Raw genomic sequence first — 19442 nt, forward strand, 5'->3', positions numbered from 1 at the left:
GGGCAGTCTTTACCCTGTGTTTGCAACAATGGACGGCGGTAAAAGCAGCTATTCTCCCCCTTCCTCCTCGTTTCTGTCGTTCCCTGTCATGTGTTCTTCTCCCTTTGGTTTTTTTCGACGATAATGTTGCGCACACAAGTCAATGGAGACGTTTGATGTGTGCTCGCGAGGCAGCTAGGCAGCTAGCTCACTTTGACTGGGGTTGTTGGTGAATTTTGGCCTCCGTGTTGCGCGTTCCAGAAGCAGCAGCACCAGCCATGTACGAGTCCCAGCGGGTCAACCTGCGGACATCCAGGACCATGCTGGCACAGTACGCACTGGGCTTGCAAGAGTGCGCCGAGTTTAACGTCGAGGTCGGAATTGGACGGCGAGCGCGGCCAACTGCGATCGATCATTTTACTGGTATCGTTTTCGTCGAAGCGCAGCGCGTCGCTCGGATATCCGCAGCGTTGACCGCCGTCTCGCAGCATCCAGTTGCTACAATGCACGGCCAGACAAGCGATGCCTACCCACTGTAAGCGCTCCGAGGTCCAGGGTTGGGTGTGTGGCTGTCCCATCAGACAACCTCAGACAACATCAGAGCTAACTTGGCCCCGTCCCCACCCATCCCCCCGCCTTCCCGTTGCGCGCAGATACACACCAGAGCAAGTCAAGTATCTCCCCTTGGACTCTGCGTCCAAGCAGCTGCCTCGTGCGCGACCGGCATGGCAATCGGTCAGCGTTTCGCTCCCGTTTGTTTCAGGGCCGCCGTTGCTCCCCATCGCCGTTCCAATTCCAGAGAAGGACGTGAGTGGCTCAGACAATAGCGGAATGATGTTTGGAGAAGATGTGGTGGATTAAAGGAGGGGGGGGGAGGTGTTGATGTTTTGTTTGGTTGGGTTTCGTTTGTTTGTTCAATCGTTCTTGTCGTTCGTTGATTTCTCCGAATCCAGCCTCCGGCACCCAAGCGAAAGGCCGAAGATTTGCCCGCGGGTATTATCAAGGTACAAACGGCACCGTCATTCAATTTCCTCTTGCGCGTGCTGTGTCGCGTTTGGTCTGAATTGTTTTCCATGTGACTTTGCGCAGAAACCTAGACGTGTCATCTCAGGCTTGACGTGCTCTGAATGCGGTAGCACCAACGAATACACACCCTCTGGCGAAGACGACGACATGGTTGCATGCGCCTCCTGCAACAATGGTGGTGAGCCATCATTTTTTTTTTTTGGTTTCCCTACGTCTGCAGCTTTTGGTGTATGGTGATGGTGTAATTTCCTCATGCTTTGCGTCGTTGCTTGGCGCCACACAGGTCATGTATCATGCTTCCACATGACCAAACTGATGGGTGAAACTGTTCAAACGTATGGGTGGGAGTGTTCCAACTGCAAGTCCTGTGCCATGTGCAACTCGACCGAAAATGAGGTGAAACGCTCACGCTTGTATGCTTGTGCTTGTATCTGCCGAACAAGCATCAGTGTTTGACTCGGAGCTGAGTTGTCGACGTTGATTCCTTTTCCGTCTTCTTTTGCAGACCGAGATGCTTCTCTGTGATGTTTGCGATCGCGGTTATCACATTCAATGCATCGATCTCAAAACCATGCCATTGGGTAAGGCACCGTCGACTGAGACTGAGGCGCAGTTGCATGCGGAAGTATATTTTTTTTTTTGCTCGCTCACTTTCTCGTACGCGTTTCGCGCAGGCCGATGGGTGTGCTCTTTATGTAACGCGTGCACAAACTGCCACAGCAAACTGGCTGGTGCTATTCTACCGAGAAAAGAGGTAGGTTGTCTTTTCCTTCCTTGTTCGAGCCTTTCCGGATTTTTTGTAATTTCGCTCACCAATCGAACACGCGCAGTTTACTCGACCAACAGATGGATCGGCCAGTCGACTGGCTCACGTTCTATGCCACAGATGTGCAAAGTATGAAGTTCTGCTCTGCTCGTTCGTGTGTGCAACGCACATTTTGCTACTTTTGCAGAGTTTTGGTTTTTTTTCCCCTCAATTGCGCGTTTGACACTTGTCCTTTGCTTCTTTCGCCGTAGGAGCTGGAGCCAGCACGAGTACTGCGCAATCTGCTTGAAAGTCAACCATCCCGGAGAAAAGCTCCGATTGTACAAGTGCGATGGCTGCTTGCGGCAGACGCATCCGTCCTGCGACAAGCTTTACAAACGGCCGCGAGGCAGAACGCGGTACTTTTGCCCGATCTGCCGCGGCGATTCGCAAGATCCAATCCTGCCAAACTTTGTCACCACCAAAACAATCCAGATGGAGAGTTGGCAGCAGAGTGTCACCAACGAGCAGCAGGCTGGCGGCGCTGCGGAAGTGCCCGAGGCGGCTGCCGACAACGATGGAGGGTTTGTTCCCACCGTACTGGAGCCCCGAACCAAGGTGCTGGACCAACGCATGAAGGAGCACTGGCATGGCGAAGCATTGCGACGACGGCCTGCCGAGATTGCATACGGTCCTCCGAAGGTGGTTGCGATGGAAGCCGACGCCGTTGAGAAGGACGATGTGCAAACAACTACAACTGCCACTGCAACTGCAACTGCAACTGCAACTGCACCTCCAACTGCAACTACAACTACAACTACAACTACAACTCCAGCTACAGCCAATGAGCCAAGCCAGACAGGAGACCCTCAGACAACCATCAGCCGACACCTCAGCTGATGGCGCTTCCGCTCCTCCACCATCATCTGCCGTGAAACGCCGAGGCCGGCCGCCCAAGTCGTCCTCTGCTAGCCGTACAGGGTCTGATGCAGACTCGGATTCTGAAGAATCCTTCCGAGCCGCCTCTCCGTCCGTGTTGCGGTCTCGGCGAGCTGCTGCGGTTGCAGCGACCCCCAGGTCGACGCCTCGCCGCGGCGCTGTTGTGACGCCGTCACCACTCGCCAAGGCCCCTGCGTCCCGTCGTGCAGCTGCAGCAGCTGCAGCAGCCATAGCACGAGCGAATTCAGATCAAGAGTCTGACGACGACGACGACGACCAGGACGACGACCAGGAGGACGACGATGACGACGAGGAAGTGCGTGCGCCAGTTCGGACTACACGACGGTCAACACGACGGTCGTAACCCATGACGTCGGCCGCGGCTGTTGAGGGCGCGGGCTTGTTGGCTTTTTTGGAATCCTGTCCTTTTCGACTTTGACACGTTTTTCTTCCCCCCCTTCATTGTTCAGACAAAATGTAAATGAAGCGATAGTGTATTTGTCCCACCTCAACCAGCAATGCGGAAACAAAACCCCCAGAAACAAAACAACAACAAGTGGCATGCAGAACATGGCGAAATTTCCACAGGGTCGGCAGGCACTGGTCTTTGACAGGTGTTTCATCCCAAATTGCATCGAAGAGGATGGCGGTGACATGCAGGCAAAAGCACACACACAAAAGAGCAGACTTTTGCTTTTACTGCTTGTTGAAGTACTCTTGCGAGTCCTTGACGTCGGGCTTGATGGTGGCCTTGCCAGGGGTCCAGCCAGCGGGGCAAACCTCGCCGTGCTTGTCAGTGTACTGGAAAGCCTGGACGAGGCGGAGGGTCTCATCGACCGAGCGGCCAACGGGCAGATCGTTGATGGTGATCTGGCGGAGAATGCCCTTGTCGTCGATGATGAAGAGGCCACGGAGCGCAATGCCGGCATCCTCGAGGAGCACGCCATAGTCGCGCGAGATGGTCTTGGTGACGTCCGCGAGGATCGGGATGTTCATGGGGCCGAGGCCGCCGTTCTTGCGCGGGGTGTTGATCCAGGCCAAGTGGGAGAACTTGGAGTCGATCGAGGCAGCGACGACGGCAGTGTTGAGCGCCTCAAACTCCTTGACGCGGTCGCTGAAAGCGATGATCTCGGTGGGGCAGACGAAAGTGCTGCAGGCGAGATAGGTGAGCCATGTTTTGTTGTGCGTTCGATATTCCAATCCCAATCCGAATCCGAATCCCAATCAAAAAAAAAAAAAAAAAAAAAAAAAAAAAAAAAAAAAAAGCCGCGATCTCTCTCAATTGGTGCTGTTCGCTCCAAATGCTGGGACACTTGCGCTTCAAACGATGGAGCGAAAGAACGCAAAAGCGCAACCAACAAAAAAAAAAAAAAAAAGGGGGGGGGATCAAAACGGAGCTTGTAGACTTACAAGTCGAGGGGGTAGAAGAAGAGGACGAGGTACTTGCCCTTGAAGTCGCTGAGCTTGACGGTCTTGAACTCGCCGTTGCTGACCGCGTCCGTCTCAAAGTGGGGAGCGGGCTTCTGAATCTGGGCCTTGGACATGACTAGAACGTGCTCTGCGGGGCGCGATCCACGGAATTGGTGGTTGTCGTTGGGGAAGACGTGGTCAGTCTCGTAGCGATCGCAATGCTCAAACGCACACACACAAGCGGCCATCATCATCAGCATCACGACCAGCAACCGCGCTGTTGTTGTTGTCGTCGTCTTCATTGTCATCCTCGATAAATAGAAAAAAAAAAGAGAGGTGGAACGCGATTCAAAGGCGGGGAAGGGGAGATGCTGGGGTTTGATAGAGGGGAAAGAACAAAAAAACGCGAAGAGACTGAGCGCACTGGCCCATCAAACGCCCATGTGCGAGATTCATTCATGGTTGCTTTTTTTTTTTCGCTCTTGGCTCTTGGCTCTTGGCGTCGCTCGTCGCGTCGCGTCGCGTCTCGTTGTGGCATCTCACATTCCGCTTGATCACGCGTCGGATGAGATCTGGCTGCTGTGCTTGTGCAAGAGCGGAGGCGGATCGCATGGGGGAAGGAAGCAGGGCGATTTGATCGTGGTAGAAAGAAGTCAACGGTCAACGTTGCAACTTACAACTGCTGTTTGTGCAAACAAAAAGGGGGAGTGAGCCAAGAAGACACCTGCTGAAAGAAAAAAGAAGAAGAAGAGGAATCGGAAAGCACAGAAACTACAAGTGGATGATGGTGCAGCAAAACGGCAGGTCGAGTGGCACGGGTTTGAGAGCTTGGAAACTTTCGCGAGCACAGGGAGAGGAACTCGTTGTGTGCGTTTCGTACATGGATTACAGTAGTTTAACAGTGAATCGAGGGCTTAGCCAGAGGAGCGCAAGCGGAGAGATGCTTCTTCTCGACGGGAAAAGTGGTAGCCAACAGCATCGTTGTTTGAAGGAAACAAGACGAACTCAACCCAACCCAACGCAAAGGGCTCAAAAAGGACATCCGCGGTGGCACCCCTGAAATTGCACCGTTGGGCGTTACTACACCATGCTCAGACTGGTGGGCTGTCCCAAATCCCAAATCCAGTCGCGTTACTCACTCGTCCATTTCTCACATGAACGCCGGCACCAGCACCAGCAACGCAGCGGTCATTGAGCGCTGGTTTGCTCGCCAGCTCGACGCTGTTGGTGCAGATGGCGCCACGTTTGCGCCGTACATCCTCGGCGAGATTGACGAAGCACGCAGCGAATGCGACGCCGCAGCACCAGCGAGCGGCTTTGATCTCCACTCGTGCGCGACGACGGCGCTCGTGGAGCAAGCACAGCTGCCTGCCGACGTCGCCGCCAACGTTGCAGAGCGACTTGTCGAGTACTTGGCTGGAGGCTGCAGCGAGCCGAGCACTGATGACGACCTCCCGTCCCAGCAACCAACAAGCGCTGAAAATTTGGCGCCAACTTTGTCGGCAACAACAGATTTGCAGTCAGGTACAAAAGCTGCTTCACGGCCTCACAGTATAGGCGCACAAGTTCCATGTGCCCAAGTGTCTATTGAATTCGGTGCTCATCTGTGGCTGTCCGCCTTGTTGGTAGACGACGTGGAAGAATTGACCTCAAGCAACAGTACCATGCCTTCGATGCAACCGGTCGACGGCAACGACGACCTCGATCATAAAGACGTCAGCCAGGTCGCCGATGCCATTGCTAACGGGTTTGCCGAGTATGGCATTAGTCCTTCGGAGGCACTTGAGCTGTTTGAGAGCACGGGGTTTGACCAGATGCGCACTTTCGCGCTGCTCCTCGAGTTTGTCGAGCAACAGCAGATTCAAGAAGAGGCCGGCGAATCGCCTCATAGGGACGATCATTTGGCAGATAATACGGCGCAGTTTGCAGCGAGCTCGGATACTCAAACGCCTTCCTCATCCATCCTCAACGACCGCCCGCCCATTTGCACCTTCTTTTTGACGGATCAATGCCGTCGCGCTGACTGCTGGTTTTCCCACGACCTAACCGAGGTGCAGTGCAGGTTCTGGCTGGCTGGTCGGTGCCACAAAGGAGCCGCCTGTCCCTTTTTGCATGGGGTTGGATCGGGCGCAGCCAGCAAGTTGTCGGCGTCTGCCGCGCAAGCCTTGCTGTCGATTCAACGACCAAACGCGTTACAGCCCCAGTCGTCGGCGTCGTTGGCCCCCGCGCAAGCTCCAACCATTGCGTCCGAGCAAGAGTTTCCGGCGCTGGGCGGCGTTCGGCCTTTGGCTCGCAAACAACCTTCGCCGGCGCGGCCTGCTGTTCAAGTGGAATCGCTGGGCTCCAAGCTCAAGCTCCATGCCTTGCAGGCATGCTATCCATCACTTGCACCCTGGGATATCCGAGAGGCGTTTGAGCGCGCAGATTGCAATCAATCAGCCACCGAACGCGCTCTAGATGCTCAATTTCCAGAAGCGCGAGTTTTGCAGTCCTCACCCGCTCAACAGTCTGACGAACAAGCACGCGCCAGTCGGCTGCAGCGCCAACACACCTCGAGCACTCGACGCGTGGCTTTCCCCATTGGCGCGGCGTCCCGATCGGCGCTTGCATGGGTTTCGACTGGCGCCGACCTCCGCGATCTATACCAAAGCCGGCGGCAACAAGCAGCCGATCTTGCCGTCGAGCGAAACAAACTCCTAGTGGTGAGTTGCGGCGCACGATAGCTGTTGTGTTTGGTTGTTTGTGCTGTAGAATAGTCGAGAGCACAGCAAGAACACCGACCTTTTTGGTTTTTTTTTTGTTTTTGCTTTCTCCAGCACGCGTCAAATGCCTTCAAGAGCGGCGATGGCCGCAGCGCAGCAAGCCTTTCTGCAAAGGCGCGCGATTTTGATCGACAAATGCAACGGCTGCACAGTGAGGCGGCGGACGCGATTTTCGCAGAGCGCAACCCGAACTTGATTGTTCAGAATGGGACGGTCGCCTTGGATGTTCATGGCCTACACATTGGTGAGGCCGTTGATATGGTTGAGCGCTTCTTGCTCGCCCCGTCAACCCCGTACCAGTGGGTTCAAGTTATTACCGGCACCGGCCACCACTCGGCTCAGAGTCGAGCAAAGCTGCTTCCTGCGTTGAAGGCGTTTTGCAGTGCCAATAGCTACCAATATCGCGAGCACGGCATGAATGATGGTCGAGGCGGCGTCGTGTTGATTCGTGTTCCGACAAGTCTCAAGTAGATAGATGTATTTCAACATCAGATACTGTAGTACAGCATTTTTAGCAGCACAAACAGCCATATCATGAGATTGCTTGCCACACCTGTGCCGTTGTTGTCTTAGTCTTTATTCTACATCGCAACCGACCCTCAGAACTGAGAATGGCTGACGAAGAGTAAGTTTCGGCTCTCTCGCGCGCTCTCTCTCAAGCCGCGCAGTCACTCGACCACTCGACCAGCGGCTCTCTGCTGCTCGAGGCCTTTGGTCGCAGTGTCCAAAAATCTGCTGTGGTCGCAGGGCGATGCTCCAAGTGCTCCAAAAACCCCTCAGCGAAACACCAGTGACGCGTGTTACTCAATCACAGCTGCTGCTGTACTCCAACACGCACTCGCCATCGTGTCGCTTTGCTCCTCGCAAAATCTGTTCACTCTCTCGTTCTCACTCTGCTTTGGACCAACCAACAACAAACAAACCCCAACCCCCCATCAGAAGCTACGAATCCGAGCTCGACCTGCTGCAGGCAATGTACTACGACGAAAGCTTGATTGTCAGCCCCGACAATCCACGCGAGCTGTCAGCGCTCATTGCGCCGCGCACCGCCCACGACGAAAAGCAGCAGTTTGTGCGCTGCACACTTGGCATTCTCGTGCCACCCAAGGTGAGTGCTGACTTTTGCGGTTTTGCGTTTTGGAGCCGCAGAATGTGCTGGCGGATGTTTCGCCTCGTTCTTTGTGTGCGCGTTTCGTTCCCGCCATTTTCGCTGGGGTCGCTGTCAGTTTGTCGACAATTTCGTGGGGTCTCGTGTCCGTCTGATTTTGCGACAACCGCCAACTCACCACATTACACATACAAATAGTATCCACACGAGTTGCCGGCCATCTCCATTTCCAAGCCGCGAGGGCTGAGCGAGGCCCAAGTCCACGATTTGCTCGCAGTGCTTCGCGCGCATTGTACCGCAAACAAGGGCCAACTGATGCTCTACCAGCTCATCGAGCTGGCTTGCGAACGTCTCACCACAAATAACATGCCCACTGGCGCCTGCCCGGTCTGCTTGGACGAGTTTGACCAGGACTCGCTCGCACGCACCGAGTGCTTTCACGCCTTCCATACGCATTGTTTCGAGTCTTATCTTGCAGCACGCCACGAGCGGCGCCAGGAGCTCTCGCGCGAAGTGATCAATCACTGGGAAAAAGTACCAGAGCTGCTGCAGGTGGACGATGTCTCGCAAACCCAGTGTCCCGTTTGCCGCGAGCGCATCCCTGTTCCACCCCAGGTTGACACTTCCATCCAACCAAAGCTGCGCTCTGCTGCTATCGAAACGGAGGTAGAGCGAGCCTGTTTCATGCATCTCGCTGCTTGGATTGGGTTGTCGCGATGGGAGGATTTTTTTTTGGGTTGGTTGGACTTGCCTCTCACAGGTCATGCTGCTCCTCCCCAACACACACGCACGCACACAGGAACCAATTGTGTTTGTGCCGTCACCCGAGTTGCGTGCTCAACAAGCGCAAATGGCCATCTTGTTTGAAAGACAAAAATCTCAGAACGGCATTATTGATCGCGACGCCAAACGCAAAGAACGCCACATTGGGACCAGAATCCCCGTGCCGCAATCTGACAGAGATGATAGTAATAGAGATAGTAGTAGTACCAGTAGTAGTAGTCCTTCCCCAGCCGTCGAGGCCATACCAGAGGTAAGACGATGAGCCGATGGTAGTTGTTCGTATGCTGCTCGAGAGCTCACAAACAACCCCCCCCCCAACTTGTTGATTGTCACGGTGGGCCACTTGCTTTGACTCGCGATGCACAGGTTGTCTCGACAAGCCCAGCTGCTGAAGTCGAGGAAACCAAAACTGGTGAAGATTCGACTGAAACCGGAAACGAGCCGTTTCCCTTTGAAAATCCAAAGTACGGCAAAAAGAACCGCAATTCTAAGCCCGCCGTTCAATCTGCCGGGCCTTCAGAGTCCGAGGAAGCGGATACCACGGCCGTGGATACAAAGGTCAGCCTTAGCACGCCCGTTTCCAAGCCCAAACACAAAAACCACCGCAACAAGCGATGAGTACTAGCGAAAAAAACAGCTGTTCCTTGCGAGCTCCATTGACTGGTTTCGATGCTTGTAACGAGATGTATCATACACTGTTCCCTTGTCTCGGAGACGAACAAGTTATTGCATTTTTTTTTTTTTTTTTTTTTTTTTTTGCGGCAGTCCGCTGTCAGCGTAATTCTGTTCGGAAGACCGACGTGACTTTAGTATACGTGCGCCGCCAAGTAGGCGGCGTTTTCCAGAACAAAAAGGAGTGGATGTACAATGATGCAAAAATCATCAACATTGTCCAAAAACACACATCGAGGTGTCCGAACAAAGCAGAAATCAAACAACACAAAAGGTCTCGCGCTCTGCCAAACGTCTGGCTTGACGTGGTCAACACACCACCCGCAATGACAACCCTTGGCGTCGCAACACATCCAACAGACGACCTGAAACAGCACAGACAGACAACAGACGAGAAAACGAAACAACAATTGCCGTTTAAGCGGTGGCGAATTCTGGGGGATGCGCCAACTTGGGGTGCTTTGCGTCGAAGTGCTCGCGGTATGTTTGCAGATCGCTCATGGGGGCCTGGAAGCAGAATACGGACGAGCGCAACGGTAGAACAATGAGTGCATTGTATTGTGTAATCTTGAGAAAGTCAGCCTGCTTCCCGCAACCCGCTGTTCCACTCCCTCCGCAGCCACTCGCAGACTGAACTGCATCTTTTTGTCCACGAGCGTCAAATCGACGTCGTGGACAATGTGGCTGAAGCGGGAAGAAGACACAATGCGAAAAAAAAGAAAAAAAAAAAAGAAAAAGCGAAATGAAATGCCTTCCTGCTGTCCTTTGTACGGCCGTCGCCACGCGCACGCCAGACACGGCTGTGCAGCCAAACATCCCCACCCTCGCAAGAAACCCAACGCATGCAGCTCCGGCGTGGTCCGACGCCGCCGCAGCTCGACTGCAATGGTCAACCGCCGACCAGCCGCTTCAATATTTGTGGTCCGCATGGTCTGTTCTGCATCGTTCGAATTTTGAAGCTTTTCAGCGCTCAGCTCGGCTCGGCTCGTCCCGCGTTGAGCCCAAACGGCCAACCCCCGAAAGAGAGACAGCGTCAGAGACAGAGAGCGAGGGAAAGTGTGAGAACCAGGAGGCGGGAGGCGGAGAGGGAAGAGTGAGACCGAGAAGGTGGCCCTGCCCGCTGCACTCTCTACCTTGCAGAACTGGCAGTTATACTTGATGGCAGCAGCAGCGGCAGCCTTGCCGTCCGACTTTTTGCCAGCAGCGGCCTTCTTTTCATTGTTCTTGGCCTGCGCCTGCAGCTTTTGGAGACCGCGCGTCATTGCAATGCTGCGAGTTTTGTGATTGTTTGTGACGACTGAGCTCATGATTGATTTTATTGATTTATTATTGATTTTATTGATGTGATTTTGCGATTCAGTCTGAGTTGATTGGGTTGTTGCCCACTTTCGCTTTTTTTTTTTCGACGTTGTTCAATTGGATTGTACAGTTCTCATGGTGATGGTAGTGGCTGGTTTTGGCGCCAAAATGTAAACGCGCGTTCCGGCTTTTTGAGCCGTGTTCCCTTCTCGCCCCCTCCTCAGCCCATCTTTGTACCTTTCTTCCACCCCAAAAGGCAACACTCGGCCTTGAATGATAGAGGGGAGGGGGAGCGAGGCAACGTGAATGGGTGAGCGTCTTGTTGCTTTGGGTCGCCGCAATGCACGCAACTTCTTGCGACTTTGTTCCCCCTCTGTTTTTGCTGTTTTGGTTGGTTGGCCTTGTTGCTCTGCTCGTCCTGCGCTCCCATGCATGGTTTATGCCTTTGAGTTTTATTTATTTGTTTTGCCCCATTTCATCTTCTGAGAGAAGTTGTCATTGCTTTTTTTTTTCTTTTCTGTTTTGTTTTTTTGGATTGCAAAATGGACAAGCTCGATGCGACGAATCTGTTTGAGCTGCTTGGGTGAGCTTTGCTTTTTTTTTTTTGTTGTTGTTTGTTCCCGCTTCGTGCAGCTGGTCAGTTCGTTCTCGCATCGCGCGTTGCAGGCAAATCAGCGTCCGCTCTGTTTGATTGAATGGCTGGGGTTTGAGTGCGGAGCAAGCAGAACATCAATGAGCGACAAAGACAAAGGAAAAACGAAAAAAAAAAAAGAAAAAAAAAAGGAAGTCTGCGTTCTGCCCCCCACTTTCCCTCAGAGAAAGACAACTCGACGGCTCGACGGCATGACAATCACATGCTTGGAACGCACCACCCTCCAAACACGAAGCAAGTGGGTAGGACAGGGAGACATTTGGCGACCGCGAGCGAACGAGAGAAAAGCACTGATTTTTTTTTTCGTTTTTTTTTTTTTTTTTTTTGGCGCGCTTTCGCTTTTGCCCGCGTTCGTCCAACGTCGACACAACACGCTTTGACACATATCAGTTCCTTGTTATTGGAGGAAGCAGCATTCTCACTTTGGCCGGGCGGACCCTGGATCACCCTTGTCCGCGATCGGAAAAAACCTCTCCTTTGCTTTTGTTCTCTAATCATTCTGACTTGTCGCTTGGAATCATCAATGCAACAGGGACGACGCGCAGGTGTTCACCGCATCGCAGGACTATCTGATTGACGAGACAATCGATGCACATGGATATGGTGCGATTGACCCGCGGACAGTCCTTCCAGCAGCAGCAGCAGCAGCAGAAGAGCGCTTCCCAGCAGAACGCAAGTGGCGACGGCGCTGCTGCTGCTGGTGCTGGTGCTGGTGCTGGTGCTGGTGCTGCTGCCGGGGCTGACGCCGACGCCGACTCAAAGGGATCGCATGACCCCGCGGATCTCAATTCAACACTGTTGCTGGGGGATTCGCGTCTTCCACAAGCCTACTCCAATCCATCTTCCCGCCCAATCTTGGAACGACACCCACCCAACTATTTGCAGAGTTTGGCGAGACCACGGGCACCTCGCTTCTCAACATGTCCGGATTGCGCGGGTTTAACACGCCGTCGTCGTCCAGCAGCCACCACAGCCACCACAGCCACCACAGCAACAGCAGCAACAGCAGCTTTCTAGGCCGGCCGCGGACGCTTCCAGTGCAAAAGCCTCTCTCCATCCTGCAAGGCAGTGCGCCCGAGCCGTTTGTCGAGCCGCTGACGATCGGCGAGCCAATCTACGCGTCGCCAAATTCGCTCGGAGAGGCAGGCTTCCTGCTCTCGGTCGACGTTTCGAACGCCCGCCACTCGGCCATCTCGTCGGCCTACTCGTACTCTGAGGCTCTTGGCACGCTGTTTACCAACTTTGACGTGGGCGTGCCGTTTGTCTTTCGAGTGGCCAAGCCGCCGCCCACCGTGCATCCGCTCCACATTCGCGCCACGCTCCGCTACAAGCAAATGCAGTTCATGAAGGAGCCCGTGCGGCGCTGCCCGCTGCACCTGTCGATTGACAGCGACCTCCATCTCTTGCGTGCGTGCGACCAGGACACGGTCTACTCGGTCGACTACCACGGTCGCGCATCGATTGCCGTTCCGTTCACTCCGACCATGCAGCCGCTCGTCCCCGTGCTCATCAATACTCTCAAGGACGCGCATGTTCCCTTGGTCACGCGGCATCCGTCCAGCACTCACGGCGAGGCGTCCCGAAGCAACCCGTACGTCTGCTGGTCGATGACGTGGTTTCTCAAGTTTATGTGTTACACGTCCTGCACGGGCGGCATGAACCGTCGCGCCACTGAAATTGTCTTCACCCTCGAGGACTCTCAAGGACTCATTTACGGTGCCCAGGCCCTCGATTTCCGAACCTGTGCATCGCCGAGTCGCGACCGCAAGCAGCTCGAAAAGTCTCCGCCGCCGATTCCCGTTGGCTCCATCATTCCTCCCGAAGTTGTGACTGCTCACCAAGGGTCTGCCCTGGCCGATCCGGGCACCACAGCGTCCACCCCGACACGGCGGAGTGCGCAACCAGTTGTGCCCTCCCCGGTTGTTGCTGCTTCTCCTACGCCTGCGCCCGGACTGCTCTCGTCCGGGCGAAAAGCCGGGGCGATTCCCGTGACAGGGGTTACACCACGCCCTCTCGTTGTCATTCCCGCTGCCTCTTCGGCGCAGACCGCGCCGACCGCGCCTGCAGCTGCGATCGCCGCTCCATCCCCAGCTCTTACTGAGGCACACGCAGCGCCAACAACGCTGCTTCGTGACCGCAGTATAACAGCCATTGCTAAGCGACGTCATGCCGACGACGACGACGAGATTTTCACCATCAGCATTCGGGGACGTGACAATTTTGTGCTCGTTTCCAAAATCGTCGAGGGTCTGAACGCATTGGCGCAGCGAACCTCTGCAGCCGTTGCCTCAAAGCTGGAGCGCACCACCACCCCGCCCGTCGTCGAGGACGATCCAAGCGCGCCACCTGCGCTGTCGGCACTGGACACGCTCGCCCAAGCGGCCGCTGGTCACGTCCGCGCCCCAGACGAGGCTGCACCTGCCACGCACGAGCGCAAGCGCGCACGCTTGGCTGACGACGACACCAAAGCGGGCCGCGCCACGGAGGCGTCTGGCGAGTCCATTTCAACGTGGCTGGGCAGTTTTGGCTTGAAGCAGTACGCTGTAAACTTTGCCAAGAATGGGTACACGAACACGCCTCAAATTTTGAACTTGTGTGAGGACGATCTCAAGTCCATCGTCCGCGTCAAAGCGCATCGCGTTCGAATCGCTGCCGCCATCGACGAGCTTGCAGACGCGCAAGCCGAGCCAACATCGACTCCGCCCATGTCCTCTGACGGTGATGTGACGGTTGTTCGCATGACCATTCGTCGCACCACCAGCTCCACCGCCAAGTAGTCGATTGGTGTTTGTTTTTTCGCATTTTCGCAAAAAAAATATGTTGGTTTTTTTTTTCTATCAGATGATTTTTTTTTGTGTGTGTGTGTTGCGGTTTGCATTTGTGAATGAATGTTGAATTTTTCAAACAAAGTGAAGCCAATTTTGTCCAACCTGAAGCACGAAACGAACACAGAAACAAATGCACAGTGCAGGCAGCAATCACATGCGAAGCAAACATGACACAAGAAACAAAACATGACACAAACACAAGAAACAAACCAAACGAACGAACAACCAAACAAACAAACAAACTCGAACACAACCCTCCACAACAACAACAACAACAACAGCAACCAATCATTCACCAGTTCAGCAAAAAGTTAAACTTGACAGGCTCGGCAGGCAAAGCGCTAGACGAGTCCGTCAATGTCGAGTTGCGCAAGCTGGTTGGAGTTTGGGCGCCAGAGCCGTTTTGACCGGAGGTGGCAGGGAGACTCACGGCCGAATCGCTCGCCATGATGGTCGAAACTGGTCGCGACGCGGGTCGCGTCACAAACATGGAGACAGGCCTGGAATTGTTCTGTGACGATGGGCGCGAACCAGATCGAGGTGAAGACGAATCATCCAAGCTGCCCTTCACTGGCGTTCGCTTGGGCGTTGCAACCGGCGAGCTCAAAGTCTGCGCCTGAGAGGCAACGTTCGCGGAAACAGGCGAGGCAACGATCGACTGTGCCGACGGATGGTCCTGTGCATCCGCACTATTTGGTTCACCATTGGCTTGATCGTGTTGCACTTCTTCGGCTCGCTCCGTGTCGAGAGGGTGCTGCTCGGCAGCGGGTGCCTCATCTCCAACGGTTTCGTCCACTTGCTCAATGATTTCTTCAATTTCGTCTTCGACTTCCTCAATTTCGTGCACAACCTCTTCTTCAGGTTGAGGTGCTGCAGGCTCCTCCAGGTCGACATGGGTCTTTGGTGCGGTGGCAGGCTGTTCGTCGTCGTGCTCCTCGTCCACATCTGCCAAGGCCACATTTGTCTCTGGCTGGTGAGCCGTGATGCGGATAGCGGGGAGAGATTGAACACCATTGGCTGGGGGCACGCTTGGAGCAGCACGCTTGGGCGCGGCACCAGAGGTGCTCATCGAAGCGTTGTGCGCGGAAAGGGCGGCGTTCAGCGCAGCAGCGTTTGCTTCTTGCAAGGCTTGAATGGATCCATTGGAGGTGGCCAGATTCGTGGACGACGCCAGCGTGCTTGCTCCACGCGAGCTGGACTGCGACGTCGCCAACTCTTCTGTCGAGAGCGCGCGCAATGGCTCGCCACCTGCAACAGGGCGGGCTGGGGTGCCTGTCGGCGTTCGAGCCGCCCCCATATTGTTGGTATAAACTACAGTCGGTGAAATGTCTGCGTCTTCGTTGGCGCGAAGAGTGCTCTGCAACCGCGTGGCGGCTTGGGCAATCTTGGCGGCTGGGGGACCTTGCTGCGAAACACCCATGGAAATGTTCCCCGAGGAGGTCCAGCCTTCCACATCGGGGCCCGAGTGAACAAGCTCTGCGTCTGTGCTCTTGGTGTTGGGAGACATGACTGCAATGAGAGGCGCTTCGCGGACAATGACGAGCTGGAGCCGAGTCACCCGACGCATGACCACGCCGATGCTATCCATATCCAGCTGCGTCACGTCCACGCCATTCACCGAGGTGATTTCGTCGCCAGGTTGCAATGCACCCGACAGATCAGCCGGGGTACCGAGGACGAGGCGCGAGACAAACAGGCCAGTGTCTCGCTCGCGCTCGTCGTTGCCGATGCGAACATAAAAGCCCACCGTTCCGTCGGCCGCCTTGTCCAACTCAATCGTCTTGTAGCTGCTGACCGTAGCCGAGGCACCCGATGTCACACGCAGCTGCCGTGGCGAGGAAATGGACACACGCTCTACTGCGCGGACTGAGGATGGCGCTCGCTTCTTTGTTCCCGGTACTTTACGCGGCGCTGCAAATCGAGTACATGCGCAGGCAGGCAGGCAGGCAGGCAGGCAGGCAACAGTTCAAGACAAGAATGGGGGGGGGGTAGGAGGAGGAGGACGAGCGTCAGTGACCTTGGTTTTCAACCAACCAACAAAAAAACCAAAAAAAACCACTCTTACCAACAAGGAGCTTTAGGCATGGCTTGGAGACCCGAGCGGCCTCCTTGAGCATTTCTTCGGTGGCAATTTCAATATAGGCGCCTTCTGGGTCTTGAAAGTAGATGGCGAACGCTGGAATGGCCTGACCAGCGGCATCCCACACGAATGCGTCGTCTTCCTTAATGTTATGGGTCTTGCGCACAATCCAGTAAAAGTCCTTCCAGACGAGTAAGCTGCGGGGATCCATTGGGAATCTTCGCGTGTCTTGTTCATACTAAATCGACAAAAACAAACGACAAGGTTACAACATTCGCAGCGAGTCAGGTTTTTTTGAGTGAATTCGCAGTGAGTCGGGGTCAGGTTTCGTTTGAATGTTCACGCATTCTTCGTTGCTATGCCACCCCCTCTCTCTCTCTCTCTCTCTCTCTCTCTCTCTCTCTCTCTCTCTCTCTCTCTCTCCTTCCTCTCTTTTCCTATGACAAGAATGTGCTTCACCAAACAAGCCCTCCCCCCTCCTTGTGTTGGGTTTTCGTCAAGAGAGGCATGCGTCGTTTGTGTGCCTTTTGAGTCGCTTTTGGTTGTGTTTGAGTGAGTTTAGTGTCATGATGCACAGTGACCAATCACTCACGCTTTCTGTCTCTCTTTCCAAGGGATGAGTTCAACGCAAGCCCTCGTCCCCCCCCCCCAACCCCAACAACCTCCCCCCGCTTCCTCTGAAATAGATCAGCAACAAAACAAAAGAAGCCTTTTTTTTTTTTTTTTTTTTTTTTTTTTTTTTTTTGGGAATGGACCATCCCAAAACGCAAACCACTCAACCCTCTAACCCCCAAGTCCCCCCCATTCATTCACTCTCCGTCTCTCCAATCGCCCGTCTCCAATCCCTCCTCCTGGGTTTTCACCCTGTGATTGCCACACATCCAACCCCGGAGCACGACGAGCCAGCCAGCTGATAGAAGCCAGTTTGTCTTTTTTTTTTTTTTTTTATTTTTTTTTTAGATTTTTGAACGAACCTTGGATTTAACGTGGAGCAGCGAACTGGCTGCGGAAGAGTCCTTGCTTGGCGCCGCCATGCTGAGCGCGTAGGGTGCTGCTGCTGATGCCTGCATTGGTGATGCGGATGTCGCCGCAACGGCCGCGCTGCTCGACCGCGACATGCCGCGCGATGGCGTTCCTGCCAAATTCGCCTCCGAGCCGCTCAACGAGCCGCCCGCACTGCCGCTATTGCTCATTTAAACGAAACAAAAAAATCACCAATGCTGGGCCTGTTGAGGAGTCGTCAAAGTGTGTGTGTGTTCGTGTCGTGACGTGCGTGTTTTGCGTTCAGTTCTGTGGAGTGTTCTTTCAAAATAAAAATAAAAACCCAATAAAAAACAATAGAAGAGTGAAATCTGAGCTGGCTCAGAATAAAACAAAGCTTTTTAACAAATAAAACTGAAAAATGCACATTGCGTGAAAAAAAAATTACAACTCGCTTGTCACCGGAGTCCCCGCTCAAATAAACTCAATGCCTTCCAGCTTGGCATCGAGCGCAATCAGCGTGTCGGGCAGGAGGACTTCACCGTAAATGGTAAAGATGGTCACGTAGCTCGACAGCTTGCCGGCAACCTCTTCCGTCTTGATGGCAATAATCTCATTGTCGTCCGTGTACGGGACAAATTTGAAGGACGAAAACCCGCGTCGAGGCTCGACGCGCCCAATCTCGGTGCGCGTGATTGTCTCAAACCGCTCGTCCGCCGCCAGCAGCCAGTTGGTGCCACGAAGCTCGTCCTGCACTTCGTCATAGGGTTCGGAGCTTGCTCGCCGAGGCAAAAAGTACCACTGTCGATGCAGGGGGCTCCAGACGGCCGACTCGTGGATCAGGTAGCCCGGGAAGGACGTGCCCGTGCTCGCTCGCATCGCATCGTAGAATGGCTTCCAATCCAGGTGTCGAATCCTGCCAGTGCCGTCAATCTGCTTAATCCACTGCGGGTGGGTGTGCACGACGACGCCCTTGCCCGTCGTCCACTCTTTGCCCAGGCCACCCACCACCAACCGGTTGTCCTTGATGGTAGCCCACTCTGCTTTAAAGCCCTTTGACGCATCGCCAGGACCGTCCGAAAGCACATAGCGCGGGACAACCTCCACGGAAAAGTCGCTCTTGCCGCTGCCGGCGCCACTTCCTTTCAGCATTGCAGGTGTCAGGTAGAACAAATGGTCTGCAAAGTGAGACTCGTGCGCCAGCTTGAGAGCCTGCTCCCGCAGCGCGGCCTCTTCATCGGGCGTGTGGACGTGGATGCCGGTGCCATCTTCCTCGTTTCGCAAAACGAGCTCAAAGATGATGCCCGTCCTGTCGTCCATCGCCAAAAGGCGTCCGTGGAAGGCAACGAGCTCCGAGAGCTCCATTCCGCGACCCTTCTCGGCATAGCGGGACGTGAGTCGCGCGGCGGGCTTGGGGTCAATCTCAACGCTGTACTTGTTCGTGTCAGAATGGAAGACGAGGTAGCCTCGGACCAAGAAGCTGTGCCACTCCTCGTCATCGGGACTGCGCGAAGCTTGATCGAGATCAGCCACCATGCCAATGCGGAATCGGACCTCGCCAGGCGTTCGCAGTGGAGCAGTTCGCGGGTACGGGATGAACGACAAGTCCTCGGCCGAAGCCACGCCGTCCTGCAGCCCACCACCACCACCACCACCACCACCGCCACCAGCAACAACAGCAGCAGCAGCACCCTTGGGATGCGCGACACCATCGGGACTCCAGACGGCCGCCGAGTCCAGATGCGGCGAGAACCGGCCGCCAAAGCCAGCGCGCGGCGCCATCGAGCCCAGCCAGTATCCCAGGCAGACAAGCATGAAGCCGACCGCGGCCAGCGTCAGGCGTGATCGAGGCACGGTGCAGCTTCTCTAAGATTGTTGTGATACGTGGTTGTGGGTGAGAGACAGAACGAGAATGAGATTCAAACAATTGCCACCATTGCTTCAGTGTGGCTGAGCGACTCTGCAGTAGCGCAGGCTCGAGTTATTCAAGCATGCCAGCGCTGAAACGAAAGACAAGCACAAAAGACAAACCATAATGCGCGACGATAGGACAGAGGCGGTATGTGCGGTGGGACGAGGCTTGTTCCAGTCCATGCAAATGTCGCAATGCTGCACCCAAAGGGTTTGTAGGACTGGAATGGAGTCGATCCTATCCTAAATGGAAGGGTTGACAGCGTG

General features: G+C 54.7%; 8 protein-coding genes across 8 annotated transcripts; 4 read left to right on the top strand and 4 right to left on the bottom strand.

The window, feature by feature from the left end:
* Positions 1 to 28: 28 nt before the first annotated feature.
* CAOG_00506 (hypothetical protein) lies at positions 29 to 3053 on the top strand (the record flags this gene model as incomplete). The annotated part of the gene is made up of 11 exons (XM_004365320.2): positions 29 to 38; positions 241 to 514; positions 633 to 786; positions 933 to 983; positions 1069 to 1183; positions 1289 to 1401; positions 1511 to 1586; positions 1680 to 1759; positions 1852 to 1925; positions 2023 to 2491; positions 2586 to 3053. 11 exons carry the CDS (start codon positions 29 to 31, stop codon positions 3051 to 3053), a joined length of 1884 nt encoding a protein of 627 aa, XP_004365377.2.
* Positions 3054 to 3165: 112 nt separating this feature from the next.
* CAOG_00507 (peroxiredoxin-2) lies at positions 3166 to 4798 on the bottom strand. The gene is made up of 3 exons (XM_004365321.2): positions 4777 to 4798; positions 4100 to 4247; positions 3166 to 3839 (listed from the first exon to the last, which is right to left on the bottom strand). Exons 2-3 carry the CDS (start codon positions 4231 to 4233, stop codon positions 3386 to 3388), a joined length of 588 nt encoding a protein of 195 aa, XP_004365378.1. The 5' UTR covers positions 4234 to 4247; positions 4777 to 4798; the 3' UTR covers positions 3166 to 3385.
* Positions 4799 to 5235: 437 nt separating this feature from the next.
* Positions 5236 to 7378, top strand: CAOG_00508 (hypothetical protein). The gene is made up of 3 exons (XM_004365322.2): positions 5236 to 5623; positions 5729 to 6801; positions 6916 to 7378. The coding sequence occupies exons 1-3, from the start codon at positions 5254 to 5256 to the stop codon at positions 7330 to 7332; spliced, it is 1860 nt and encodes a 619-aa protein (XP_004365379.1). The 5' UTR covers positions 5236 to 5253; the 3' UTR covers positions 7333 to 7378.
* Positions 7379 to 7444: 66 nt separating this feature from the next.
* Positions 7445 to 9471, top strand: CAOG_00509 (hypothetical protein). The gene is made up of 5 exons (XM_004365323.2): positions 7445 to 7486; positions 7801 to 7969; positions 8168 to 8635; positions 8769 to 9002; positions 9119 to 9471. The coding sequence occupies exons 1-5, from the start codon at positions 7473 to 7475 to the stop codon at positions 9368 to 9370; spliced, it is 1137 nt and encodes a 378-aa protein (XP_004365380.2). The 5' UTR covers positions 7445 to 7472; the 3' UTR covers positions 9371 to 9471.
* A 370-nt stretch (positions 9472 to 9841) lies between these two features.
* On the bottom strand, positions 9842 to 10686 carry CAOG_00510 (hypothetical protein; the record flags this gene model as incomplete). Its single annotated transcript, XM_004365324.1, has 4 exons — positions 9842 to 9931; positions 10021 to 10108; positions 10247 to 10356; positions 10558 to 10686. The coding sequence occupies 4 exons, from the start codon at positions 10684 to 10686 to the stop codon at positions 9842 to 9844; spliced, it is 417 nt and encodes a 138-aa protein (XP_004365381.1).
* A 1283-nt stretch (positions 10687 to 11969) lies between these two features.
* CAOG_00511 (hypothetical protein) lies at positions 11970 to 14152 on the top strand (the record flags this gene model as incomplete). The annotated part of the gene is made up of 2 exons (XM_004365325.2): positions 11970 to 12189; positions 12261 to 14152. 2 exons carry the CDS (start codon positions 11970 to 11972, stop codon positions 14150 to 14152), a joined length of 2112 nt encoding a protein of 703 aa, XP_004365382.2.
* An 83-nt stretch (positions 14153 to 14235) lies between these two features.
* CAOG_08417 (hypothetical protein) lies at positions 14236 to 17662 on the bottom strand. Its single transcript, XM_011271686.1, has 3 exons — positions 17258 to 17662; positions 16269 to 16521; positions 14236 to 16114 (listed from the first exon to the last, which is right to left on the bottom strand). The coding sequence occupies exons 1-3, from the start codon at positions 17474 to 17476 to the stop codon at positions 14496 to 14498; spliced, it is 2091 nt and encodes a 696-aa protein (XP_011269988.1). The 5' UTR covers positions 17477 to 17662; the 3' UTR covers positions 14236 to 14495.
* Positions 17629 to 19389, bottom strand: CAOG_08418 (hypothetical protein). The gene is made up of 2 exons (XM_011271687.1): positions 19296 to 19389; positions 17629 to 19130 (listed from the first exon to the last, which is right to left on the bottom strand). The coding sequence occupies exons 1-2, from the start codon at positions 19356 to 19358 to the stop codon at positions 17739 to 17741; spliced, it is 1455 nt and encodes a 484-aa protein (XP_011269989.1). The 5' UTR covers positions 19359 to 19389; the 3' UTR covers positions 17629 to 17738.
* Between the last annotated feature and the right edge of the window lie 53 nt (positions 19390 to 19442).

The sequence above is a fragment of the Capsaspora owczarzaki genome (assembly GCF_000151315.2).
Source record: "Capsaspora owczarzaki ATCC 30864 unplaced genomic scaffold supercont2.1, whole genome shotgun sequence".
NCBI classification, from domain to species: domain Eukaryota; class Filasterea; order Ministeriida; family Capsasporidae; genus Capsaspora; species Capsaspora owczarzaki.

Bases quoted from the DNA above. Each gene is read 5' to 3' on its own strand.
- CAOG_00509 (XM_004365323.2), top strand. The intron at 7,970-8,167 runs GTGAGTGCTGAC...ACATACAAATAG, and splicing joins GCATTCTCGTGCCACCCAAG to TATCCACACGAGTTGCCGGC. The intron at 8,636-8,768 runs GTAGAGCGAGCC...GCACGCACACAG, and splicing joins CTGCTGCTATCGAAACGGAG to GAACCAATTGTGTTTGTGCC.
- CAOG_08418 (XM_011271687.1), bottom strand. From the start codon at position 19,358: ATGGACTGGAACAAGCCTCGTCCCACCGCACATACCGCCTCTGTCCTA. The intron at 19,131-19,295 runs GTTTGTCTTTTG...CAACAATCTTAG, and splicing joins TCCTATCGTCGCGCATTATG to AGAAGCTGCACCGTGCCTCG.
- CAOG_08417 (XM_011271686.1), bottom strand. From the start codon at position 17,476: ATGAGCAATAGCGGCAGTGCGGGCGGCTCGTTGAGCGGCTCGGAGGCG. The intron at 16,522-17,257 runs GTTCGTTCAAAA...TTGTCGATTTAG, and splicing joins TGCTCCACGTTAAATCCAAG to TATGAACAAGACACGCGAAG. The intron at 16,115-16,268 runs GTAAGAGTGGTT...CTCGATTTGCAG, and splicing joins ATGCCTAAAGCTCCTTGTTG to CGCCGCGTAAAGTACCGGGA.
- CAOG_00507 (XM_004365321.2), bottom strand. From the start codon at position 4,233: ATGTCCAAGGCCCAGATTCAGAAGCCCGCTCCCCACTTTGAGACGGAC. The intron at 3,840-4,099 runs GTAAGTCTACAA...TCTCGCCTGCAG, and splicing joins TTCTTCTACCCCCTCGACTT to CACTTTCGTCTGCCCCACCG.
- CAOG_00508 (XM_004365322.2), top strand. From the start codon at position 5,254: ATGAACGCCGGCACCAGCACCAGCAACGCAGCGGTCATTGAGCGCTGG. The intron at 5,624-5,728 runs GTACAAAAGCTG...CCTTGTTGGTAG, and splicing joins AACAACAGATTTGCAGTCAG to ACGACGTGGAAGAATTGACC. The intron at 6,802-6,915 runs GTGAGTTGCGGC...TGCTTTCTCCAG, and splicing joins AGCGAAACAAACTCCTAGTG to CACGCGTCAAATGCCTTCAA.